Source organism: Mixophyes fleayi, chromosome 8 (assembly GCF_038048845.1).
Source record: "Mixophyes fleayi isolate aMixFle1 chromosome 8, aMixFle1.hap1, whole genome shotgun sequence".
In the NCBI taxonomy this organism is placed as follows: Eukaryota; Metazoa; Chordata; class Amphibia; order Anura; family Limnodynastidae; genus Mixophyes; species Mixophyes fleayi.
In genome coordinates, this window is record NC_134409.1 from 25,213,283 (window position 1) to 25,234,457 (window position 21,175).

Genomic DNA, 21,175 nt, shown 5'->3' on the forward strand with positions numbered 1-21,175 from the left:
TGACATGGGGGTCAGTTTCCCACCATTACTGTTCTCAGGGTACGCGGTATCCTCAGCAGTCCCTCTGGGATGATGACATGTGCAGTTGGTTCTTCTTGGGCAGTTCTTCATGGGGCTCTGGTGGACCAGGTATGCAGATTGGCCCTCTGTTCATTCCTAGGCTATTCTCCCCTCTGGATGAGGGTGGCTTTCATAGGTACCACACTATGTCCTCCCTACTGCTGAAGGAGAAAAGGGGACATTTGTACTTACTATTCCATTCTGTCTCAGAGGCTGTAGGTGGACACATCAGAGAACTGGTCTCTGTTCTACTCTGCTCCTTTTTTACTGCTCAATTCTAGTTGTAAATTGAGGAGCAGATGATTGGTTCTTTGCAGCGGTTTTAAAAGCAGCCCTAACACCTGCTCACTTTCGCAAACATGTAAGACTGAAAACTTTAATAACTAATAATAATAATAATGCCACAGATGATTTTCATCTTTGATTGATTCCGCTGTGGACTCAGTACATTAGTACTAGCCTAGTGAAAAGCGCTGAATTTACGAAAAGCAAGACTGGGAGGCTTATTGAGATTGATAGGAAGCCAAGAGTAACACACTAATATTCTAATATAGTCAGGCCTCTGATCCTGTTCTATTTATTAGTGAACTGGCTATAATGTTTCTATAGTTTGTACATTTGTGAGCATAGACTTCTTGCCATAATAATCATAATAATAATGTATAAGATGTCAGAATCATGACATCTCATCAAGCCAGGATAAGCCTGGTTGCTTTTATTATATTTGATATTGGATGGCTTTAGTTGGGATTTAAAACTGTGATATTCTTTTAATATCAGACACTACAAGATGCTGTTTTGGGGGAGAAATAGTTTAATGCTTGCTTCCTGGCCACAGTTAGTGTGGCTACTCTTGATCATGTTACTATAGAAACATAGAAAAGGTATGTTTCTACATATAGATAAAATACATGTATTACAGTTAAAAGCAAGTAAATGCTACTTAGAAGTGAAGAACTGCTTTAGTGCGGTACATGATGGCAATGTAATTGACCACTATTCCTTTCATATTTTAAAGGGGAAAAAAATAAATTACGCATGTATAAGTCTAACATCCGTGTGGAAAAGTAGTTTTCATCTTAGTAATCATCGCAACCATTATCTCATCTGAAATACCCCATGATAGGAGATGTGATTACCATTGAAGATGTAAAAGGGACACCTTCTGTTTTCATATCAATTGATATTCTAAGTAATTTACATTTTTCCTATTTTATAACAGTGATGGCTGTGGAGAATTTGCGTCTCATCAGCACAACAGAAGACTCCCTGAACATTGCCTGGGACATGCTGGTGGATGTGGATTATTACTATATAAGTTACTATCCTTTCGGCAACGAAGGCTTGAAAAAACAGATTAAAGTGTCTGCAAACCAAGACTTTTACCAGATTGGCGGTCTGAGTGCCAGCACGCTGTACAAAATCTTTATGTACCAAGTGAAGAATGGGGTGACCAGCGAGCCTGCCGAAATTCAAGGCAGAACTGGTGAGGAGGGACAGACAGGGTAAAACTACAATACAGCCTGATAGCGATTTGTAAATACTTATATAATATTGGATATCTGTATTTGTCTACCCATTCAACACTGAAACTCATTGTTTACATACAAATTAACAATGATCCAGCAGTTATCTGTCAAAGTATGGAGCTGAAGAGTAAAATGGACTTGAACCATTGGTGTGTATTGTAGCGGGGGGGTTTACAGGTGCCTAGATTCCCTTTAAGCAGGCTTCCATAAATTTGAAAGGAAAAGCCGGAACAACCATGTGACTTAATGTTTGCTCGAACCTTAAACTACCCCCGATACTTCCATTTAGGTTCCAAATAAGTTAAAACAGTTGTCCTGATAATTTGGTTTAACGATAAGTTATGGGAAAATACGCATTGTAAGTTAAAGATTGTTTGTGAAAACAAGGACACATGGGAGCACTACCCTCAAGCCTGTATGTCCAACAGAGAAGTTTGAACACACACATATATAGACCCTCTGTCTGCCCCGTCATGGTTCTCTTTACTCTACTTTGTCTTCTACATTTGTAATCTCCCTTCCTGATATCATGTGCTTGCTCATGTGATCCTATGACATCATAGGACGGCATCATTCATGAAAACTAGTGAAATTAGAGACAAATCAAGTGGCCCTAGGAACATCCACACAATGGGTGGTGCTACAGAAAGAAATGGGTGGAGCTAATAAGAGAGTGGTTACAGTTGACTGACTTGATAGGCTCTCTCATAAGTCGATTTAGTGTGACTAGTTACAATTCCAGCTTGATATGTGATAAGGACACAACAACTTATCGTGCCTCACCATAAAGTACAATGGAGGAGATCAGCCTTATTTTCCATTTCCAGGTGATTCGGCGCTAGGATCTTTGGGGGTGACAGAAGAGACGGAGGACTCTTTGGAAGTGGAATGGGAGAATCCTGCCACTAAAGTGGACTACTTTAAACTGAAATATGGTGCCCAGCCGAGTGGAGCTGAGTCGGAGGTTCAGGTATCTCAGAGCAGCGACACCAAGAGCCGTTATATCATTAAAGGTGAGTTAACTGTCACCATTATGTAATTACCTGCCTCCAACACCCTTATCATGTTGTATATACTTCTAATTTAATGACTTCCATGCTCCTTAAGTCCAGTACAATATGTGGTAATATATAGAAGCTTGTTGTTAACATGGAGCTCTGGATGGAAATGGTGTGGTCTATTATCCTGTAGTTGGATGCCTTGTGTCCGCTCGGTGCAGAAGGGTCTAGTGTGGTGGGCTCTCCTCCTCTCTTCTCGGTCTGGTGAGGTGTCCAGAGTAGACTGGTGGTGACTCTTTCTCCAGTTCTGGTTGTGATGGTGGAATGGCTAAGGCGCATCAATGAGTGAGGAGAGAGAGGTGAAACTGGCTGTGCCGGTGCTACCATTAGGCAACTATAATCATTAGCTTAAGATGCCACTTGTTAGGGCCACCTAAGACACTGAATGAGTGGCATAATGTCCCTCAGAGCTTTTATTGTCCCCTGCCACCCCCACACTGAGCACTGGCTGCTCCTTCTTCTTGTCAGTGATAGGCTGGGAGTGTGATGCTAGGCTATGATGTCACAGGCCAGCGCCACACTCTCCATGGGTAGGGGGGTGGGGATAACGCCTAGGGCACCCCCAGAGCTTCTGCCAGCCCTGGAAACTGAGGTATGTGGCTGTTGTTGTCCGAGAAGCAGTCACGTGTTGGATTGCAGTGTATATGGTGGACAAGTGGAGGAATGTTGGGGGTAGAAAAAAAAGGCAGTGGTGTGTTTGTTATAGAGAATGAAGATTGTGCGGTGGGAGGAAGGGATACATAGGTATAAAATAAATAAGTGGATGATTAAATAAAAACTAAATAAATGAAACAAAAAATAAATAGAAAAGGGAATACACATAAAGTAATAATAATGAAAAAATTAATAAACAGTTAAAACAAATACAAATAAATGAAAAATATTAATAAAAGTAAAAATAAATGCAATAAATACTATTGCAGTAAGCTTTTGTATCGTCCTGGGTTGATACCAGAGGACGCTAGCTTACTCTTAGATCCACAATAAGGACAGATGCAGTTTACCTTATGGCTTAAAAAAATGTTATATATACATTAGTAAGATATTTCACACTGTAAAAGGTGACACTTTCTATTGCTTGCTCGTGTAGTAGGTATTTAACCTTCTCTTTGTCACCATCTAGGGATTGCTTTTCTAGTTATAAGCTTTTCCCACCTAGAAAATTCTCAGTTATTTCCCTTTTAGCTATTACTTGATGCAAAAAGCATAAATCACTTATCAGCTTATTGGTATAAAATGTATACTATATCCTGTAATTCACAAATCACTTGGAGGCACTTACATCTGATGTGTCTAGTTACTGCAGTTATTGTATTTTCCACGGTTTGACCTGATAGAATTTCACACAGATACGATGGGTCTGTCAGCAGCAGTTTATTGAACTGGTTTAATGTGTTCACAAGCTGCATCGAACATCTTGTAGAGGTTGTGTTAATGCACCTTTGGCACCCACGGTAACAAAGCAGATAAGAACCATTTAATACAGTTATAATAGCCTACAGACTTATGTGCAATGACTGAGTTTATGTATACACAAAGTGATTATTTCTTTATTTATCTTTTATGAAATTGTGTTTGTGAATAGGGACCAACAAATTTCAGATTGATGACACTACATCATTGTTCTGCAATTATACAGTAGATTTGTACACTTGGATATTTTTTGGAATCTCACTTAGTTGGCTCTACATATATATTATACTGATGATAGGGACCAACAATCAGTACAGTTAGTAAAAAAGTGACATTTTCACACATTAGTAATAAAAAGGTAGAGGACACTACAAATCAGAGCCCCTCTTGATACTGTAAAATACAGACAATATCACACCAATTATTTTTGATATTATTTAGAGTCCACTTTTCTCTACTTTCAGGTCTAGATAGATTTTTACATGCAATAATAATATGTCAGTCAAAACAAGGCTAACTGTCAGTAACTGTATTATTTATTATTATAGTTTAGTATTACTATTTTGTGCACACAGCTTATTTCCTACTACTATGCACTATTTCTAGATAACACTTAAGAAATGTACATATGATTTCAATTGTAATCTGAATTGTAAGAAAGCTCCAGTCTGTAGTATATTTTTCTATAAACACCCTCTTCCCCATTTATTATAATTTGAGGGGTCTCTCTACCCGTACTCATCCCATTACTGAGATACCCCATGGCACTCAGGCAAGCCTGGGAAGGCAGCTGAACACACCGCTATAACTGATCATTCAGTCAGGTGACTTTGACGTCTCAGTCCCATTCAGTTTCAAAGTCTTCCAGCAAGTGTGGAGTGTGGACTCCTGGTCATCTCCTAGGTGGAAGGGCCACAACCAGGTTAAGACCCCACAGGGCCCTAGGCAAGATATTAGTTTCTCCCCGATCTGTTCGTCAAAAAAACATAAACATTACATTTTTCCTCTGGTTTTGTCTCAAATTATTGCCTTATGTTGTCTTAGCAGCTGTCCATCAAACCTATTTAAGGCTCATTTGGGTGTGGCTCACAAGCCAGCCCTTTCTATATATAAGCCCCAATACCTGGGAGGTGAGTGCATCTGATTTTAGCTGCATTTTATAATGGTGTTTAAAGCATACAGGTCAGTGTAGGACCTGCATACACTAAAGTGCCGTTTATGCTTGGATGCAGGCTTAAAAGTTTTGATCAAAATATGAACCAATACCTTATGTTTTCATTTTGCTAGATACACACAGATATGCAGTGTTAAGGATAAGCGCTGACAACAACTGTCTTTTTGTTTTACAAACATAAATATGGGTTAGAGTAAATTGTGCCCCACAGTAAAATAAACCCCTAAAAACGTTTAAACGGGTTAGGGTAATCAGGGCCCACCTGACCCTAGGCGGGAATGGATGATCCGGCTTTGGGAAGGGGGTGTGGCTTGTTAAAAGAAAAATAAACACAGGCTGAACTACAGTATCAGTATGGCTCTGCCATATCTGTGTTTCTCCCTGTGCAGTACTGAGTTAGATTATATATTGTAGCTGAATTTATTCAAAGCTGATGAGTGTAGAGAAACTCTATGTTCAAGTTCTAGATCAAAACAAACACAGCCAGATACCACTGAAGTTTTATGGAAAATACAATTCTAGCTAGATAAGTATAAATTAGGTAATTCATCAAGGAAATGTTCTTGTAACACATCGTGAGAATTGTAAAATAACTATATTCGACACAATACAAATCTGATGCAGTTTTATGCTCCAAATTGACCTCCATTTTTCAGCTGTAATCAACAACAAGAAAAGAGTCCTGTGTAACTGTAGAGAAATATAAAGTATTATAAACATGTTATTTATAGGAGGAGATCTTTGTGTATAAATGTGCTTTGTCCTAACTACTTGAGTTATGCACCCCACTGTGAAACACATTCAAACTGAGCCATCGAATGAGCTAAATAATTTAGGCTAATTTATTGATTTCATATGGACAGACAGATGTGTCAGACCAGAGCGTAAAAGACACCTCATTAAAACAGTATCAGAAGACATTTTAGCATAGCAGCAGTCTATAGTATTTGCAAACATTTATGTATTCTGCATACTGTGATAGTCATTTTGTTGCCTATGTGTTGTATTAGAAAAACTAATACTGTATGCAGTGCTGGCATTATTTTGTATCAAGTAGCTGTGATTCATCATTTCACGGATTTGCAGAACAGGCTATTATACATACAATACAACTTCCCTATTATTAAAATCGAATACGACGTATAGCAGAAGAAACAATTGGAAGGTTCTATTTAATGTATGTGTTGGGTTTTGTCCCCCAGGTCTGCAGCCCAGCACGACATATGATATCAATGTGTGGTCTGTGAGAGGAGGCGGAGAAGGAAAGGTTTCCACTGTAGTTGGCACCACAGGTATGGTATTAAATCTGTCAATTTATGTCTAGCTTTTTTGCACACATTAGAAGGCAAGTGAGTCTTTTGCATTTATTTGTATGCTAACTGGTACAATGTGCTTACTTGTAGGCCATTAAAATGTGGTGACACAAAGGCCAGCTAGTAGAATGTGCCTTCTCTTAGGCCAGTCAATAGAATGAGCATACTCATAGGCCATCCAGTAGAACGGGCTTACTCATAGGCCATCCAGTAGAACGCGCTTACTCATAGGCCATCCAGTAGAACGTGCTTACTCATAGGCCAGCCAGTAGAATGCACTTACTCATAGGCCATCCAGTAGAATGTGCTTACTCATAGGCCAGCCAGTAGAACATGCTTACTCATAGGCCAGCCAGTAGAAAGTACTTGCTCATAGGCCATCCAGTAGAATGTGCTCATTCATAGGCCAACCAGCAGAATGTGCTTATTCATAGGCTAGCCAGTAGAACATGCTTACTCATAGGCCAGCCAGTAGAAAGTGCTTGCTCATAGGCCATCCAGTAGAATGTGCTTACTCATAGGCCATCCAGTAGAAAGTGCTTGCTCATAGGCCAGCCAGTAGATCGCTCTTACTCATAGGCCAGCCAGTAGAACGCTCTTACTCATAGGCCAGCCAGTAGAACGTGCTTACTCATAGGCCAGCCAGTAGATCGCTCTTACTCATAGGCCAGCCAGTAGAATGCGCTTACTCATATGCCAGCCAGTAGAACGTGCTTACTCATAGGCCAGCCAGTTGAATGCGCTTACTCATAGGCCAGCCAGTAGAATGCGCTTACTCATAGGCCATCCAGTAGAACGGACTTACTCGTAGGCCAGCCAGTAGAAAGGGCTTACTCATAGGCCAGTCAGTAGAATGTGCTTGCTCATAGGCCATCCAGTAGAACGGGCTTACTCATAGGCCAGCCAGTAGAATGTGCATACTCATAGGCCATCCAGTAGGGCACATTTACTCGCGAGCTTATCAACAAATTCACTTAATCATGCTTTCATTCAAATGATAACATGTTCATTCAAATACTTAAATGTTTTCTAACTTTACTATTTTTATTTGACTTAATTGTCGTCTCTCACATAATTTTTTTCTCTCTCAATAACTAATTAATTTTCTCACTTACAGTGCACTCTAATAGACCTAACCATTTTATGGACTGAACCAACTTTCACAAATATGTAGCCGATCAATTCACAAGGGACCAATTACTTCACTGATCCACACAGTGACAATGCTGAGGCTCATTAATTCCTGTGTGAATTCAAAGGATGCATATTGGTAACAATTGGCTCAGCCACCAAAATGGCGGTCTCCATTGTAAATCACTTCTGAAAAACACATATGCTTTAGAGTAATTCTTAGTGATATACATAAGGTCAATACTATTGCTTCATGATGTATCATTCAAATACTAAAAGCAATGTTAAAACTGTGTCCATTGATATTTATGGAGAGATTTAGTTATCAACCAAATGATTTCTATAGACATGAATTCCAACAGTGACATCTGTACACTAAAAGAAGCTACTGACAGGGCTGGGCAGAGGCACCGGAAAGGGGAGTTAGCTGCCTTGGGCACAGCTGTCTCCACGATTTGTAGGGTCACATTGTGCCACACCTTGTCCCTCCCCCCACTGATACCATTAATGAGACCATTCTGCTAACAGTGCTGACAAATCAAAGTACCAAGTGACTGCATGCAGTGGCTTAAAACGGGAAATAGGGTTGAATGTCAGACAGGGTTCACGGAGTCCCTGAACTGCTATTAGCAAGTCTACCTAATACAGTGGCCATGAGGTAGAGGTCCACTCTGCCAACTTTGCCTTTATTGCCAAAACTCTAGCTATCGAACTCCATTTTTTAAAAAATCACAGAGGTGCGAAGCTAGTCAGGGGATGTGAACACATGGCTCTGTGAGTTCCCTAGGCATACATACTCTCCTGTATTTAATTCTACTGATGTTCACCTCAAACCATCCAGTTACACAGAGTAAGAGACTGACTTACCCTCTGGTGCTGGTTATGAGGACATCTACAGCAAAAAAAGTTAATTGTTCTAGACCTCCTTAGGTGGCATCTGCCTCACTGCCTTTTGCAGTCGGTGTGGTGACACGTTTGCTGGCTCACACCGCAGGTTGACCTGTTGTCTGTTCTAACCAGGCAAGAGCAGCAGAGGATAAAGCAAGCTACATTCTCAGGGAACAGGTTGTTCACAGATTTCACCGCTATCTCCAGTGGCCAGGTTAACAGCTATCTCCAGTGGCCAGGTTAACATCTATCTCCAGTGGCCAGGTTCACAGGCATCTCCAGTGGCCAGGTTCACAGGCATCTCCAGTGGCCAGGTTCACAGGCATCTCCAGTGGCCAGGTTCACAGGCATCTCCAGTGGCCAGGTTCACAGCCATCTCGAGTGGCCAGGTTCACAGCCATCTCGAGTGGTCAGGTTCACAGCCATCTCGAGTGGCCAGGATCACAGCCATCTCCAGTGGCCAGGTTCACAGTTATCTTCAGTGGCCAGGTTCACAGTTATCATCAGTGGATCTTCAGCTATCTCCAGTTGCCAGGTTTTTCTCAACTCCTAAATAGATATTCACAAGCTTCAGGAGCAGCCAGCTGAGATGGAACACAGAGTGAGCTGCATAGAAGATGTGGTTCCCTCACTACAAACCCAAGTATGTGTGCTATAACACTCCAAAAATAGGATGAACTGGAGAACTGCTTACACTGGAACAATGTCTGCATAGTGGTCTCACTGAGAATGCAGAATAACAGAAAACAGATTTCTGGAAGTCTTTGTAACATCTTTGGAGCTGAGAAGTTCTCTCCACATTTGGTGGAAATGGCGCATATAGTACCCACAGGGCCTCTCCTGCTGGGGGCTTCTCCAAGGCTATTTGTTGCTAAACTACTTTAAATTTACAGAAAAAGGGACAGATGCAGCGTTGGTTGCAAAATGGTCAGAAAAATAACGTATTTCCGCCCATATGCAGAGCTGTGCGCGTTTCAGCATTCTTCTTCCTCGACAGCAGCAGCACATGCTCCAGATGTAAGAAAAGTCATCATAGAGCTGTACAATAGATACGCCTCCTAACAGGAGAATATGCATGTTTCTGCAGGTCTGCATGAGCCGCATTTGCGTAAACTCACCTTTACTGAACTTAACCAACATAAGATCATCCCTTCTCTCTTCAGGCGCAGGCATAAGTGCCAATATAGTGCAAGTCTGCATAGATGCATATGCATGTCACTTTATGCATGCACAAAGTGAATTCACACAAGATGCACTATGCAAACTGGTGTACATCCTACCCTGCATCTGCTCCAGAGATCCCATACGCCAGTGTTGGCTAACCTGTGATACTCCAGGTGTTGTGAAACTACAAGTCCCAGTATGTTTTGCCAATATATAGCAGCTAATTGCTAATTGTAATATGCCAACACTGCCATACGTTATGGTGTAATTTGCTCATTTCTGTCTTTCGGCTTATATAATCCGCACTTCTTGTCTTCCACTGAGGACGTGTATGGGGGTGCATTTTTGGGGTGTTCTGTGGCCTGTGTTTTAGTTGGGAGAACACACTTCTGTTTCCTCTGGGCCAGGGGCCTGAGCCATAGGGTTGTGCTTACTAAAGGTTTTTGATGCTATCAAAACATCTGGATGCAATTTTCAGCCACAAACTGAAGGATTTACTGAAAAATTAAACTGCATCCGAGCTGTTGTGGCTTGCAAACTCCTAAACCACAGGCAGTTCAGGGCAATCAATAATTGGACTGAGAGGTTGGATCACTTCTGGAGCACACGAGTTACATGTCGCATGTTAACGTGGTTGGATGATGATCAAACACACAGGCTGATAGCTTCTGACTGCATTTCCCAACATGTCTGATAATGATCTGACTTTGATGAGATTATTATCCAGTTTTGTAGACTGCCGCATGGCCAGCACTCTAATATTACCAGTAATGTCTGTAGTAAATTAAAACCATGCATGTAATCAGAGAAAGGCACACTACATGCCCTTACTAAATGCCCTTAAAATAGATCCCACATGTACTCCAAAACACCCTTCAGATCTCCCCATATGCCAATCCATCCCCCACTTGCCCAAAAACTCCGCTCTGATCCCATCTCTGCTACCAGCTCATTCCATAAATCCTTGGATTATGTATCTTTTAACCCCATTTGTAAATAAATAGTTTATGCTGAGTTAAGTATGCTCAGTCACCCAAAAGACCCTTTATCCCATTTACCCCAAAAAACACTTTCATACCTACCACCTGGCCCATTCACCCCTCAAATTCCCAGTGTCACTTAGACTCCCCACTCCCCTCCTCAAATCCCCTACTCACCACTCACTGTAAGTACTAGTGGTCCATTACTAATCTAAAAAACCTGCAACCTCCTTATCTTTAGTGATGTAAGCAGGGATCAAGCAGAGCAGGAAGGAGGGAGACCACATGGTGCAGACTGCACATCCCTTAGGATGTAAGCTCGTATGAGCAGGGCCCCCTCCCCTCCTGTCTCCATACCTGTTCTTCCGCTCCGTCTTTACTGCATATGACTAGTCGGAGTTTCTGAAGTATTGGTACTTTTTGTTTATTGTTCTGTATGGTTTCACCCTGTATAGTCTACTGTTAGTACTGTGGGCGGCGCTGAGGATACCTTGTGGCGCCTAACAAATAAATGATAATAATAAAATAATAATAATCCCTTCTCTGATCTCAGCAGTGCTGCTGGAGTTGTGTTACCTTTCTTTGTTGTGCAGAGGAGACCATGTGATGTGGAGGAGGTCATGTGACATGGAAGCAGGCTGCTACTTGGTGGGGCATAGATGAAATAATAGGAACTGGGCTTGATGGCAGAGAAAAATGCAGACAAGGCATAAAACAGGCAGGAGCCGGAGGGCTGCAAATAAAGGCCCAGCAGACTGCATGCAACTCTCGAGCCCCCAGTTGCCTATCACTGTTTTAGAGCTGATTGGTAAATATAGTCAATATCTCAGTGAGTGTGGCCAGTTTTACACATAGTGGCCTACTCTCCTGGAATGTCCAGGAGACCCCCGAATTTCTGGGGGTCCTCCCGGGAGAGCAGAGCAACCTCCCGCATCCTGACCAGTTCAGTAAGTTGAATAAAGGGGATGGGGCTTAGTGACGTGATTAACGTGCCTTCCCAGCCCCGCCCCCTGCTGTTATAGGCCAAAAATAATGATGACCGTTTAAGGGGCGGGGCCTATGACACAATATTCCGAGCCCCATCCCCACACAACCCCCTGCCCCCGGGCCTTCCAGAAAAACATTTGCCAAAGTTGACAAGTATGGTTTTGCACACAAATTTGCTCCTGGACAAACCTTTTTGCACCAGGGAAGGAGTGCAAAAGCAGTTACTGCTTTATTTATATTTTGCATACATTTTGCCTCCTTTCTCAGCTATGATCCTACCTCTAACTGAGGCCCTCAGTCATTGAGTCAGTCACACAATATCTCTGGCGCACTCTATCCATTATTTAACGACTCATTTATTTACTCACACCATCATTTTCTTACCTCATCAATCATGTATCAGCACAATCACAAAATCAAAAACACATTTATTCAATCAATAGATTACTGAACCATTCCATCATGCACACAACCATTCATTCAGTCAACAATAACATTCATTATTTCATTTATTCTTTCACCCAATCGCTGGATATTTATATTATGACCTGTCATACACCCTCTGAGCAAGTGTCACCTATGAATATTACATGAGAATTCCGCAAGACGTTAATATTGCATTTACATTCCTGCGTGTATAAATTACAGCACAGCTGCTACTCTGATATACATTGTTTTTGTCTCCTCGCATGTAAATTTGGATAGAAGCTGTTGAGAGCTATGATATCCGGCTTCTGTGTGATTCTTCATTAAACAGGACTATTTACCCACAGAGTGCTGCATGAAAATGTCATATTTGCAATATCTATCCCAGGGTACACAAGATCTCATGGGTATCGTAGCGTATATATCAGCAGCCGCTGCCTTGTACATCAGTCAGATAAATATCACTTATTCTGCAGTCTTGTACAATTTCATTATCTGTGTTTTTCCAACTCTGGTACTAGCTCCAATCCATAAATCCTTGAATTATGTATCTTTTAACCCCATCTGTATAGAAATAGTTTAATAGTAAATTGCGACTTCACCCCAGCACTAAATAATCCTAATTTTTTATGTACTGAAGACAGCTATGTAAATATACTCGGGATAATTCATTTAATTAAGAAAACTGGTGCATCATAAAACAAGTAAATTAAAACAGGAGGCAGAAAAATGTAGACGTGTGATAAATGCCATTACGTGCTGTTATATTATAGGTATTAGAAATTGCTTCATAGAGGGGATAGGGAGGGAGGTAAGTGAATGATATTAAAATACTGTAGCAAAATAATATTTCCCCTCGAAAACCCTAATCCGTGCAGGAGGTGTACAGGTAGCAAGCACGGTATTTGCATGTCAAGCAGAACTCTGTTCTTTTCCCGCCTGTCTTTTATATTGGACCAATATTCTCCCTATCATTTAACTTTGAGCAAGTTACATTAAAGACATGAAACACTAAGGGGTAAATGTATCAAGCTGCGGGTTTGAAAAAGTGGAGATGTTGCCCATAGCAACCAATCAGATTCTAGTTATCATTTGTTTAGTACTTGCTATAAAATAATAGCTAGAATTTGATTGGTTGCTATAGGCAACATCTCCACTTTTCAAACCCGCAACTTGATAAATTTACACCCACAGTCCTTTTATGACTCAAGAATATCACTAGTGAATGGCTAGGCTAATTTGTCAAGAAAGCTGGCTTAGAGCACAGAGCAATTGCCTCCGCTGAAGCTGAAAGGTTCTTAACTTTCTTTTAGTTACTTTAAAACAAACAAAAATTAGAATGTAGCACTTAATAAAACAACTGTTGATTGCAGACTTGCAGACAGATCTGTTTATTGCTACTGATAGTTGAGGTAATATAGGCTGTGTAATTGGGATAAAATAATGAAAGAGAGAGGGAGGTAGCAGAGAAGCCAAAAAAAGGTCCTTACTTTGTTCAGGTAATAAAAACATTACCATCTGTCCTAATATAATTACAATGGGATTTTAATGAACTAACACTTACAAATGGAATGGGGTCATATACTGGTATTTTTTCAAGCTATAAAACGCACCTGCTAGATTGTTTAAAGCTTTATTTAGTGGAAAATAAACTTTTACATCAAGCTGACAAGCAGCGCAAAACTATTTATAATTGAAGGAAAGAGTTATTAGAAGAAAAATAATTATCTTCAACTACTGTTTGTAAAATAAAATATAAGCAGTTGTTGTAATTTTCATAACATAAAGTAACATGAAACAGGAAGATCATAAAAAAGACAATAAACATAATCTGAATCTTCCTGCTAGTGAACCTTCGGCTACAGGTTGTAACACACTTGCCAACTTTGGCACGTTTGCCTCCAGGAGATACGGGAGGGGGGGTTTCTTGGCAAATCGCACTGTTTGGCCACACCCCTAAACACACATCACCAAGTCTAGTCTCTTATGCTAGGGGTTGGGGCCACAATGACACATTAATTGTGTCATAAGCCCCGCCCCTACCCCCACCATTTAATTAAGTGTCCAGGACCCGGGAGGTTGCCCTTCTCTCCCCCCATAAATTCGGGAGTCTCCCGGACATTTCGGCAACTATGGTTTATAAGGACACTTTGCAGATGGTCCAACACATTGCATACAGTCCTGCAGACTTGACAACAGTCCCGATTTTCATGTGACTGTCCAGATTTCTGATTAATTTCCCAAATTTATGAATTAAAAAAAGCTGAAGTATGGTCAGGCTGTGAAAGCCGCCCCATATTTTATGCGCTGTTTGTAAATTCTTTTTTTCTAATTTTTGACACAGTGGCTTAGTGGTTAGCACTTCTGCATAACAGCACTGGGGTCATGAGTTCGATTCCCGACCATGGCCTTATCTGTGTGGAGTTTGTATGTTCTCCCCGTGTTTGCGTGGGTTTCCTCCAGGCGCTCCGGTTTTCTCACACAATTCAAAAACATACTAGTAGGCTAATTGTCTGTTATGAAATTGACCCTAGTCTCTCTATCTCTGTCTGTGTTTCTGTCTGTCTCTGTATGTTAAGGAATTTAGACTGTAAGCCCCAATGAGGAGTTTGGGGACAGAGTTGCTGATTGTAAGCAAACTCATTGGGGCATATTCAATTGATGGCGGGATCGCCGAAAATCCCGCGCTCAAAAAATATTACCGTTATTACAGTAATCCTGTGCGAGAAAACAGTTGATATGGTAATTTACTCGCTGGATTTCAGCTCGCAGCTCAGGGAGCAAGATATTACCGTAATAACAGTAATATATTTTGAGCGCGGGATTTTCGGCGATCCCGCCATCAATTGAATATGCCCCATTGACTGTAAAAAGCCAAATTAGCATGACAGTAATATAATATAAACATGGAAAAGAACAAAGAGGGCGCTATAGCAATAGTTTTGGTATTGTGTATGGTTGTGGCTTCCTTACTTGAAATTATGGAGTCCTGTTTTCTACAAGAGGCTACAGTAGCATGTGGTCACTCTATCCTTCACTCTGAATCCCCTTACTGGCCCAGGCACAATACAGCTGGTCTAACGTGAAGTTCAGAGGGCACCCCTATATCATACTTGTCAATTTTTCCTCGTTGGCTTCAGGAAGATCCCGGGGGAGGTGGGCGTGCGGGGGCAGGGCGAGAGGAATTGCAACATTTTGGCTCTGCCCCCTAAACGCAAAGATGACGCTATATTTGCGTCATTAAGCCCCACCCCTGCCACTTATCTATTGCGGGGGCGAGAAGCGGGAGGTTGCCCCGCTCTTCCGGGAACCCGGGAGGTCTCCCAGAAATGCGGGAGTCTCCCGGACATTCCGGGAGAGTAGGCAACTATGCGTTAAAGAAAAGCAGCTAATGAATCTCTAGAAACTGAAATGTCTTTTACATCTCTGTCTCCATTACTGAAGTCATGTTGTCTTACCTGTCAGTCTGTGATTAAATCTTGGTCTGCATGAAAATGGTCACTTCCATAGGCATCAATACATGGACATAGGACACAATTTTTGAACTGTGTCATCATGCCAGAGATGGCGAAGCCAACCACGTCTTGTACTGGCTCAGCATCAGGGAGAATGCCAGACTCTTCAGGATGTGAGGGAGATCACCCCTATTTCCGGGAGTCTCCCTGACATTCAGGGAGAGATGGCAAGTATGCCCTATATCTCCTGGTATCTCCATCCATAATCATGCATACTTAGGGGCATTTTAGAGCTGTGAAGTTGTGCAGACAGCCAAGGTGGACATGTTCATGTGCTGAAATTCACGCACCCTTTTTGATGGTGCTCAGGGGCTGACAGGCAAATTTTAGCCTGGGGGGAGTAACTCAGCCCAAGGTTAGGGACCAGCCTGGGGGACATGTGCCCTACTGCCCCCCAGCCCAGTCAGCCCCTGATTGTGCTTCACTTGGTAATGTCCACTATTCTAATTACGGATGCCTACTTCCCTAAGAAATGACAAATCTAATCTCAGTAAATTTACTGTGTTACACCTAGCCCTCAGCGTGTGGTAGTATAACTACCTGACATTGTAAGGTCTCCTTGAATATAATATAATAACAATGGAATTTAAGAATAACCTTTGCTGTTGCATGCACCGCTAGATACATATGCTTGATGATATACCCTATATAATGTAAGTGACACTTATATACAAGGCAATATATATATTTTAAGGTATGGATGGTCCCAAAAATCTGGTGGACACAGATATGGGTGAAGATACCGCCAGCTTATCCTGGGAGGCGGCCAGAGGTCAGATCGACCGGTATATAATATCATACGCATCACCAGATGGACACAGCGAGGAGGTGACTGTGGACAAGAAGGAGACATCCACGTCCTTGACTGGCCTGACCCCCGGCTTGGAGTACGTCTTCCAAATATGGGCAGAGAAGGGCAGCAAGAGGAGTAAGAGAGCCAGTGTTACAGCCGTGACAGGTGGGAATTGTCGCCTACTGAGACGCCGGTTCAGTTCCATTATACATTTTTAAGAGTGTCCAATTATTCAATGTAGCAATAACAAACTCCATAAAATCCAAGTTGCTCCCATCTTTGTGTAAAAAATTCCCTACTCTGACAGTAGTTAAGATAATTGCATGTATTATATATCTGGATCAATCACTTTTCCTTTTGTCTGACTCACACCCAGAGTGTAACTGTTACTATTTTGGTCTACAGATAATTTAAACATTCAGCCTCAGTCTAATCAGACTGATTTCCATTATAGCAGCCGGTATAAGGCATGTTTGAATATGGATACATGCAAATACAAAGAAATGAAATATTTTACACAGAAACAAAGGAGTATTATTCATTCATTATATTGTTATTTATTTAAAAGGCCGTGAAGCAGAAGGAAAATCGTTATTTTGGAAACAGTATATATATTGCAAGGCTCTTCTTGTCCTGAGGTGTATCGTGCACTCTTTTCTAGATATCGATGCCCCTAAGAACTTGCAGGCCTCTGAGATCACGCAGACAGAAACCACCCTCACGTGGACTCCACCTACTGCGCAGATAGATGGTTACACACTTGTCTACGAGGATGAAGGTGGCAATCGCCAGGTAATGTGGACAATCAGTTAATATTGATGTACAGGATTTATTTTTCAAATCTTCTAATTGGTAATAAGACGATTTGCAAATGTTTTGGTTCTTGTACAAACGGCATAAAATATGCATCCTATTCACAATATGGAAGCAACTATGTAAGGCTAGGTACACACTGGGGGGTTTTCAGCCATTTATCGAGCTAATCACCTTATAAACGACAGCACGGCCACATATTGCATTATTGTGTATACTTACATGTGTGTATACTTACACATACATTATTGTGTATACTTACATGTGTGTATACTTACACATACATTAGTGTGTATACTTACACATACATTAGTGTGTATACTTACACATACATTAGTGTGTATACTTACACATACATTAGTGTGTATACTTACACATACATTAGTGTGTATACTTACACAATGAATGACAGTCGTTCCAAAGTGCCCATTGTCGTTTCATTTGGTTGCTCCTACTACTTAATAATCTGGTTCCAATCACCTTCCGATCATGTAGTGTGTATGCATTCACGATCACGATCTCCACAGAGTTTACAGAGTCATGGGGCTAGATTTACTAAGCTGCGGGTTTGAAAAAGTGGGGATGTTGCCTATAGCACCAATCAGATTATAGCTTTCATTTATTTAGTACCTTCTACAAAATGATAGCTAGAATCTAATTGGTTGCAATAGGCAACATCCCCACTTTTTCAAACCCGCAGCTTAGTAAATCTAGCCCATGTTTTTTTCAGCCGATGCCGGCAATGAACATGTCCTGGTGACTAAATGTAGAGAGTAGTGTATGGAATAGTTTGCTCGTTCATTGTGGGACTGAATATTTTGTTTCAGAATAACAGAAGCTAATGAAATTCGTTTTGATATTTGGATAGCTATAACAAGGTGGTTAATCAGTGTGATAGGAATGAATGAATGAATGCATATTGTGCTGTCATTCTCTAAACGACTATAGGACCAGCTGAAGAGCACAGATCTGAAGGTAAATCGTGTGCAGTGTGTACGCATGAATCGCTCGACCCGGAACTTTAGTCGTAGGTACAATCGTTGTAGATAACAGATTGGTCGGAAAATTCTCCAGGGTGTACCTAGCCTAAGTGCACACAAATATAACAAATAACTCCCAAGTATTTAACTCAAATACACATAAAACAACGGTGAGAATTCCAAAACTGTTCCTGTTGACTCTCAGCCCACAAAATAGCCGGCTCCACTTTGTGTAGACGACCGCTGCACTTTTTGAGCTACTGGAGGAGTATGGTTTGTGTTATGGAAAGTTTGGTATTCTAGCATGGTAAGTACCAAGACAATCTTTCAACATCATAAGAAGCTGGACACACAAGGGTGATTTAAATCGACACACGGAGTACTGGTGATGATCCTGTGTTCTTGCACTTAGTGTGGTAACAGCCACTGCAGCAAGCGTTTTAGTGTCGGCTCTTAGAACATCACTGAATCAACAGTAACTTTAGTACCATTGACAGCGTGTAGGAAAAATACAGCAAGCCCTGGCTTAGACATAAACACATAATTGTGTGCTGTACTTAACCCCCAATGGTTTTATTTTCGGATCTAAAACCTAGTTTATGTACAGTAACATAAAAATATGAATGAGCAAATCAAGCATTTAAAACTGTGCAATAAAGGTAATCACAGCAAAGCCAGATGGAGGAATACAAGCCTGGTATGTTTAGTAAAGCTTTAATATCTTATTGGTGATCTGAGAGGAGCGTTTCAACACTGACACATTTCTGATCACTAAAATACATTTTTTTTCAGAACTTTGCAATGACCGTAAACTAGAGGTACGTAAAGCAACCTGTAGCTCATCCAAATATTGTGGAACTAGTCATGTATTTGGAGTATAGACAAACCAGACGTGTGCCAGCAAAAATGGATGGTGTTGTTTGTCTTTACTACCTGTTTTACTCACTGAAAATAAATGACGAGGGCCATATTCACACCCAATCCTAGAGCAGGGTCAACCTGTGATAGCCTTCTTAATCTAGGAGAGGCATGCTGGTACTTGTAGTTATACAACTGTTCCTAAAGCTGCTGTAATATGCTGATTTCTATCTGCATAACAGGAGATTGAACTGGATGCTGCGAGTAAGAGCTATGAACTGAAAGGCCTGAAGAAAGGGACACAGTACACAGTATACCTGGTTGCTTACAGAGGCAATAGAAAGAGCAGACAAGCCACCACTATGTTCTACACTGGTAAGGATTTAAAACACTGGATATCATACAATGCACTCTGCTGCGTTTCAAAGGGGGTGGGGACATTCCAGGTGCTGGGAATCCCTCTAAGGGATGAATTTATCAAGCTGTGGGTTTGAAAAAGTGAAGATGTTGCCTATAGCAACCAATCATATTCTAACTGTCATTTTATAGAATGTACTAAATAAATGATACGTAGAATCTGATTGGTTGCTATAGGCAACATCTCCACTTTTTCAAACCCTCAACTTGATAAATTTACCCCTAAGTGAAGTAATGTTGCTCAAAGGGTGCACGAAAGGGTTGTAGTACCACTTATGACCACCAGTTGGCATTCATCCATTCAAATGTATTGTACAATGTAATTTGTAGACTATACTAGAACAGGATTCAAATGTAGCATGTTTTTGTGTATATTATATCTATGCTATTTATATATAAAATGTGACTAAAACAAACTGTGGAATGGTGGACAAGAAAATGCTTTGTTTGCTCCTGTGAAACTTTCATTTCCATTTGCAATGTTAATGTGTCATACAAGAAAAGATCAAGATCAAATTTAAATTTTTGCTCCCCCCATAAACCACTTTGGCACAAACATGCTCTGTGATACCTGACAGCTTTCTTCATTTCTCTGCACTGATGCCTTGTGATATTCATTCTGCTCTGCAATAACAAAATATGCCAGGTGTTCTTTTACAATAATAATAATAATAATAATAATAATAATAATAATGTAAAGGAGCATGATCAGTATACCATTAATGCAATAATGTCTACTAATTTAAATGTGTAATGTTTCTATTGTTTATTCAATTATAAAATGAACTTGAGTATTTCAAATAGTGTTCTGGGTCAACAGTTTTACTCTTATGTGTTGACTACAACCTATTTCAGTTCAGTTTTTTGTGTTAAATATAAACTGTTATTTCACACTTACTGGTTCTTTCACTGTTCTCACTTCCCCATTGCTCACAGTGCAGCAAAACTACAACCGAAAGCCAATAATAAATATTCTAAGTGTTTTACAAAATGTCCTAAATTAAGATTCTGCTATGGAAAAATACAGACTACAGCCGTGCGCGATGCGGAACGAGAGACATCATATTTGTAGCTGTATAGAAATATATAGAAAAAGTGTCGAGATAGAATAAAGCAGTGGTTTAATGCTAATTATTATTATTATTTTTGTGATAGCATTTTTTTAATGAGTAAGGGGCTAATGAACGTTTTCACCTGAAATATTTATGATCAAGGTTACATTCTAGTTTGCCTTTATTAAAATTAAGAAAAATCAAACAAACAAACAAACCCCCTTGACCATACTAGTGTCAGAAACAGGCATTTTACTGACTTTGATATCTATAAAATTATCCCAGAGGTTATGATTAATTAATCTTTTTTGATCAAGTGGTTAGGGCAAAGGGACTCTATATTTTTCTTCCCCTTTGTCAGTGTATATATAGACATTGACATTTACAAGTGGTGGAATGGAAAATGTAACTGAATGGCTGCTTTGGGCCCCCAAAATGCATTTGATTTAATTGCACTCCTACTTTCTAGATGCTTTTTACAACTATATAGAAAAATACAAAGTCATATTAAACATATCTCCCAACATTGCCCATGAGATAATCAGGCGCTAAGCCACCCTCCCTGCCCCTTCCCCCCCCAACTCTTTGAATTGCTGCACCCAAACACCATGGTGTATGTATTAA

At 40.7% G+C, this 21,175-nt stretch overlaps 1 protein-coding gene across 1 annotated transcript in view; it reads left to right on the top strand.

Annotated features, from left to right (window-relative positions):
- LOC142099077 (tenascin-N-like) overlaps positions 1-21,175 on the top strand; it is a 67,716-nt gene that overhangs the window by 36,231 nt on the left and 10,310 nt on the right. The window contains exons 5-10 of the mRNA XM_075182177.1: positions 1,283-1,546; positions 2,417-2,602; positions 6,437-6,526; positions 16,333-16,596; positions 17,093-17,223; positions 19,325-19,457. Of these exons, the coding sequence (XP_075038278.1) occupies positions 1,283-1,546; positions 2,417-2,602; positions 6,437-6,526; positions 16,333-16,596; positions 17,093-17,223; positions 19,325-19,457 (1,068 nt within the window). The remainder of the gene's footprint in view (positions 1-1,282; positions 1,547-2,416; positions 2,603-6,436; positions 6,527-16,332; positions 16,597-17,092; positions 17,224-19,324; positions 19,458-21,175) is intronic.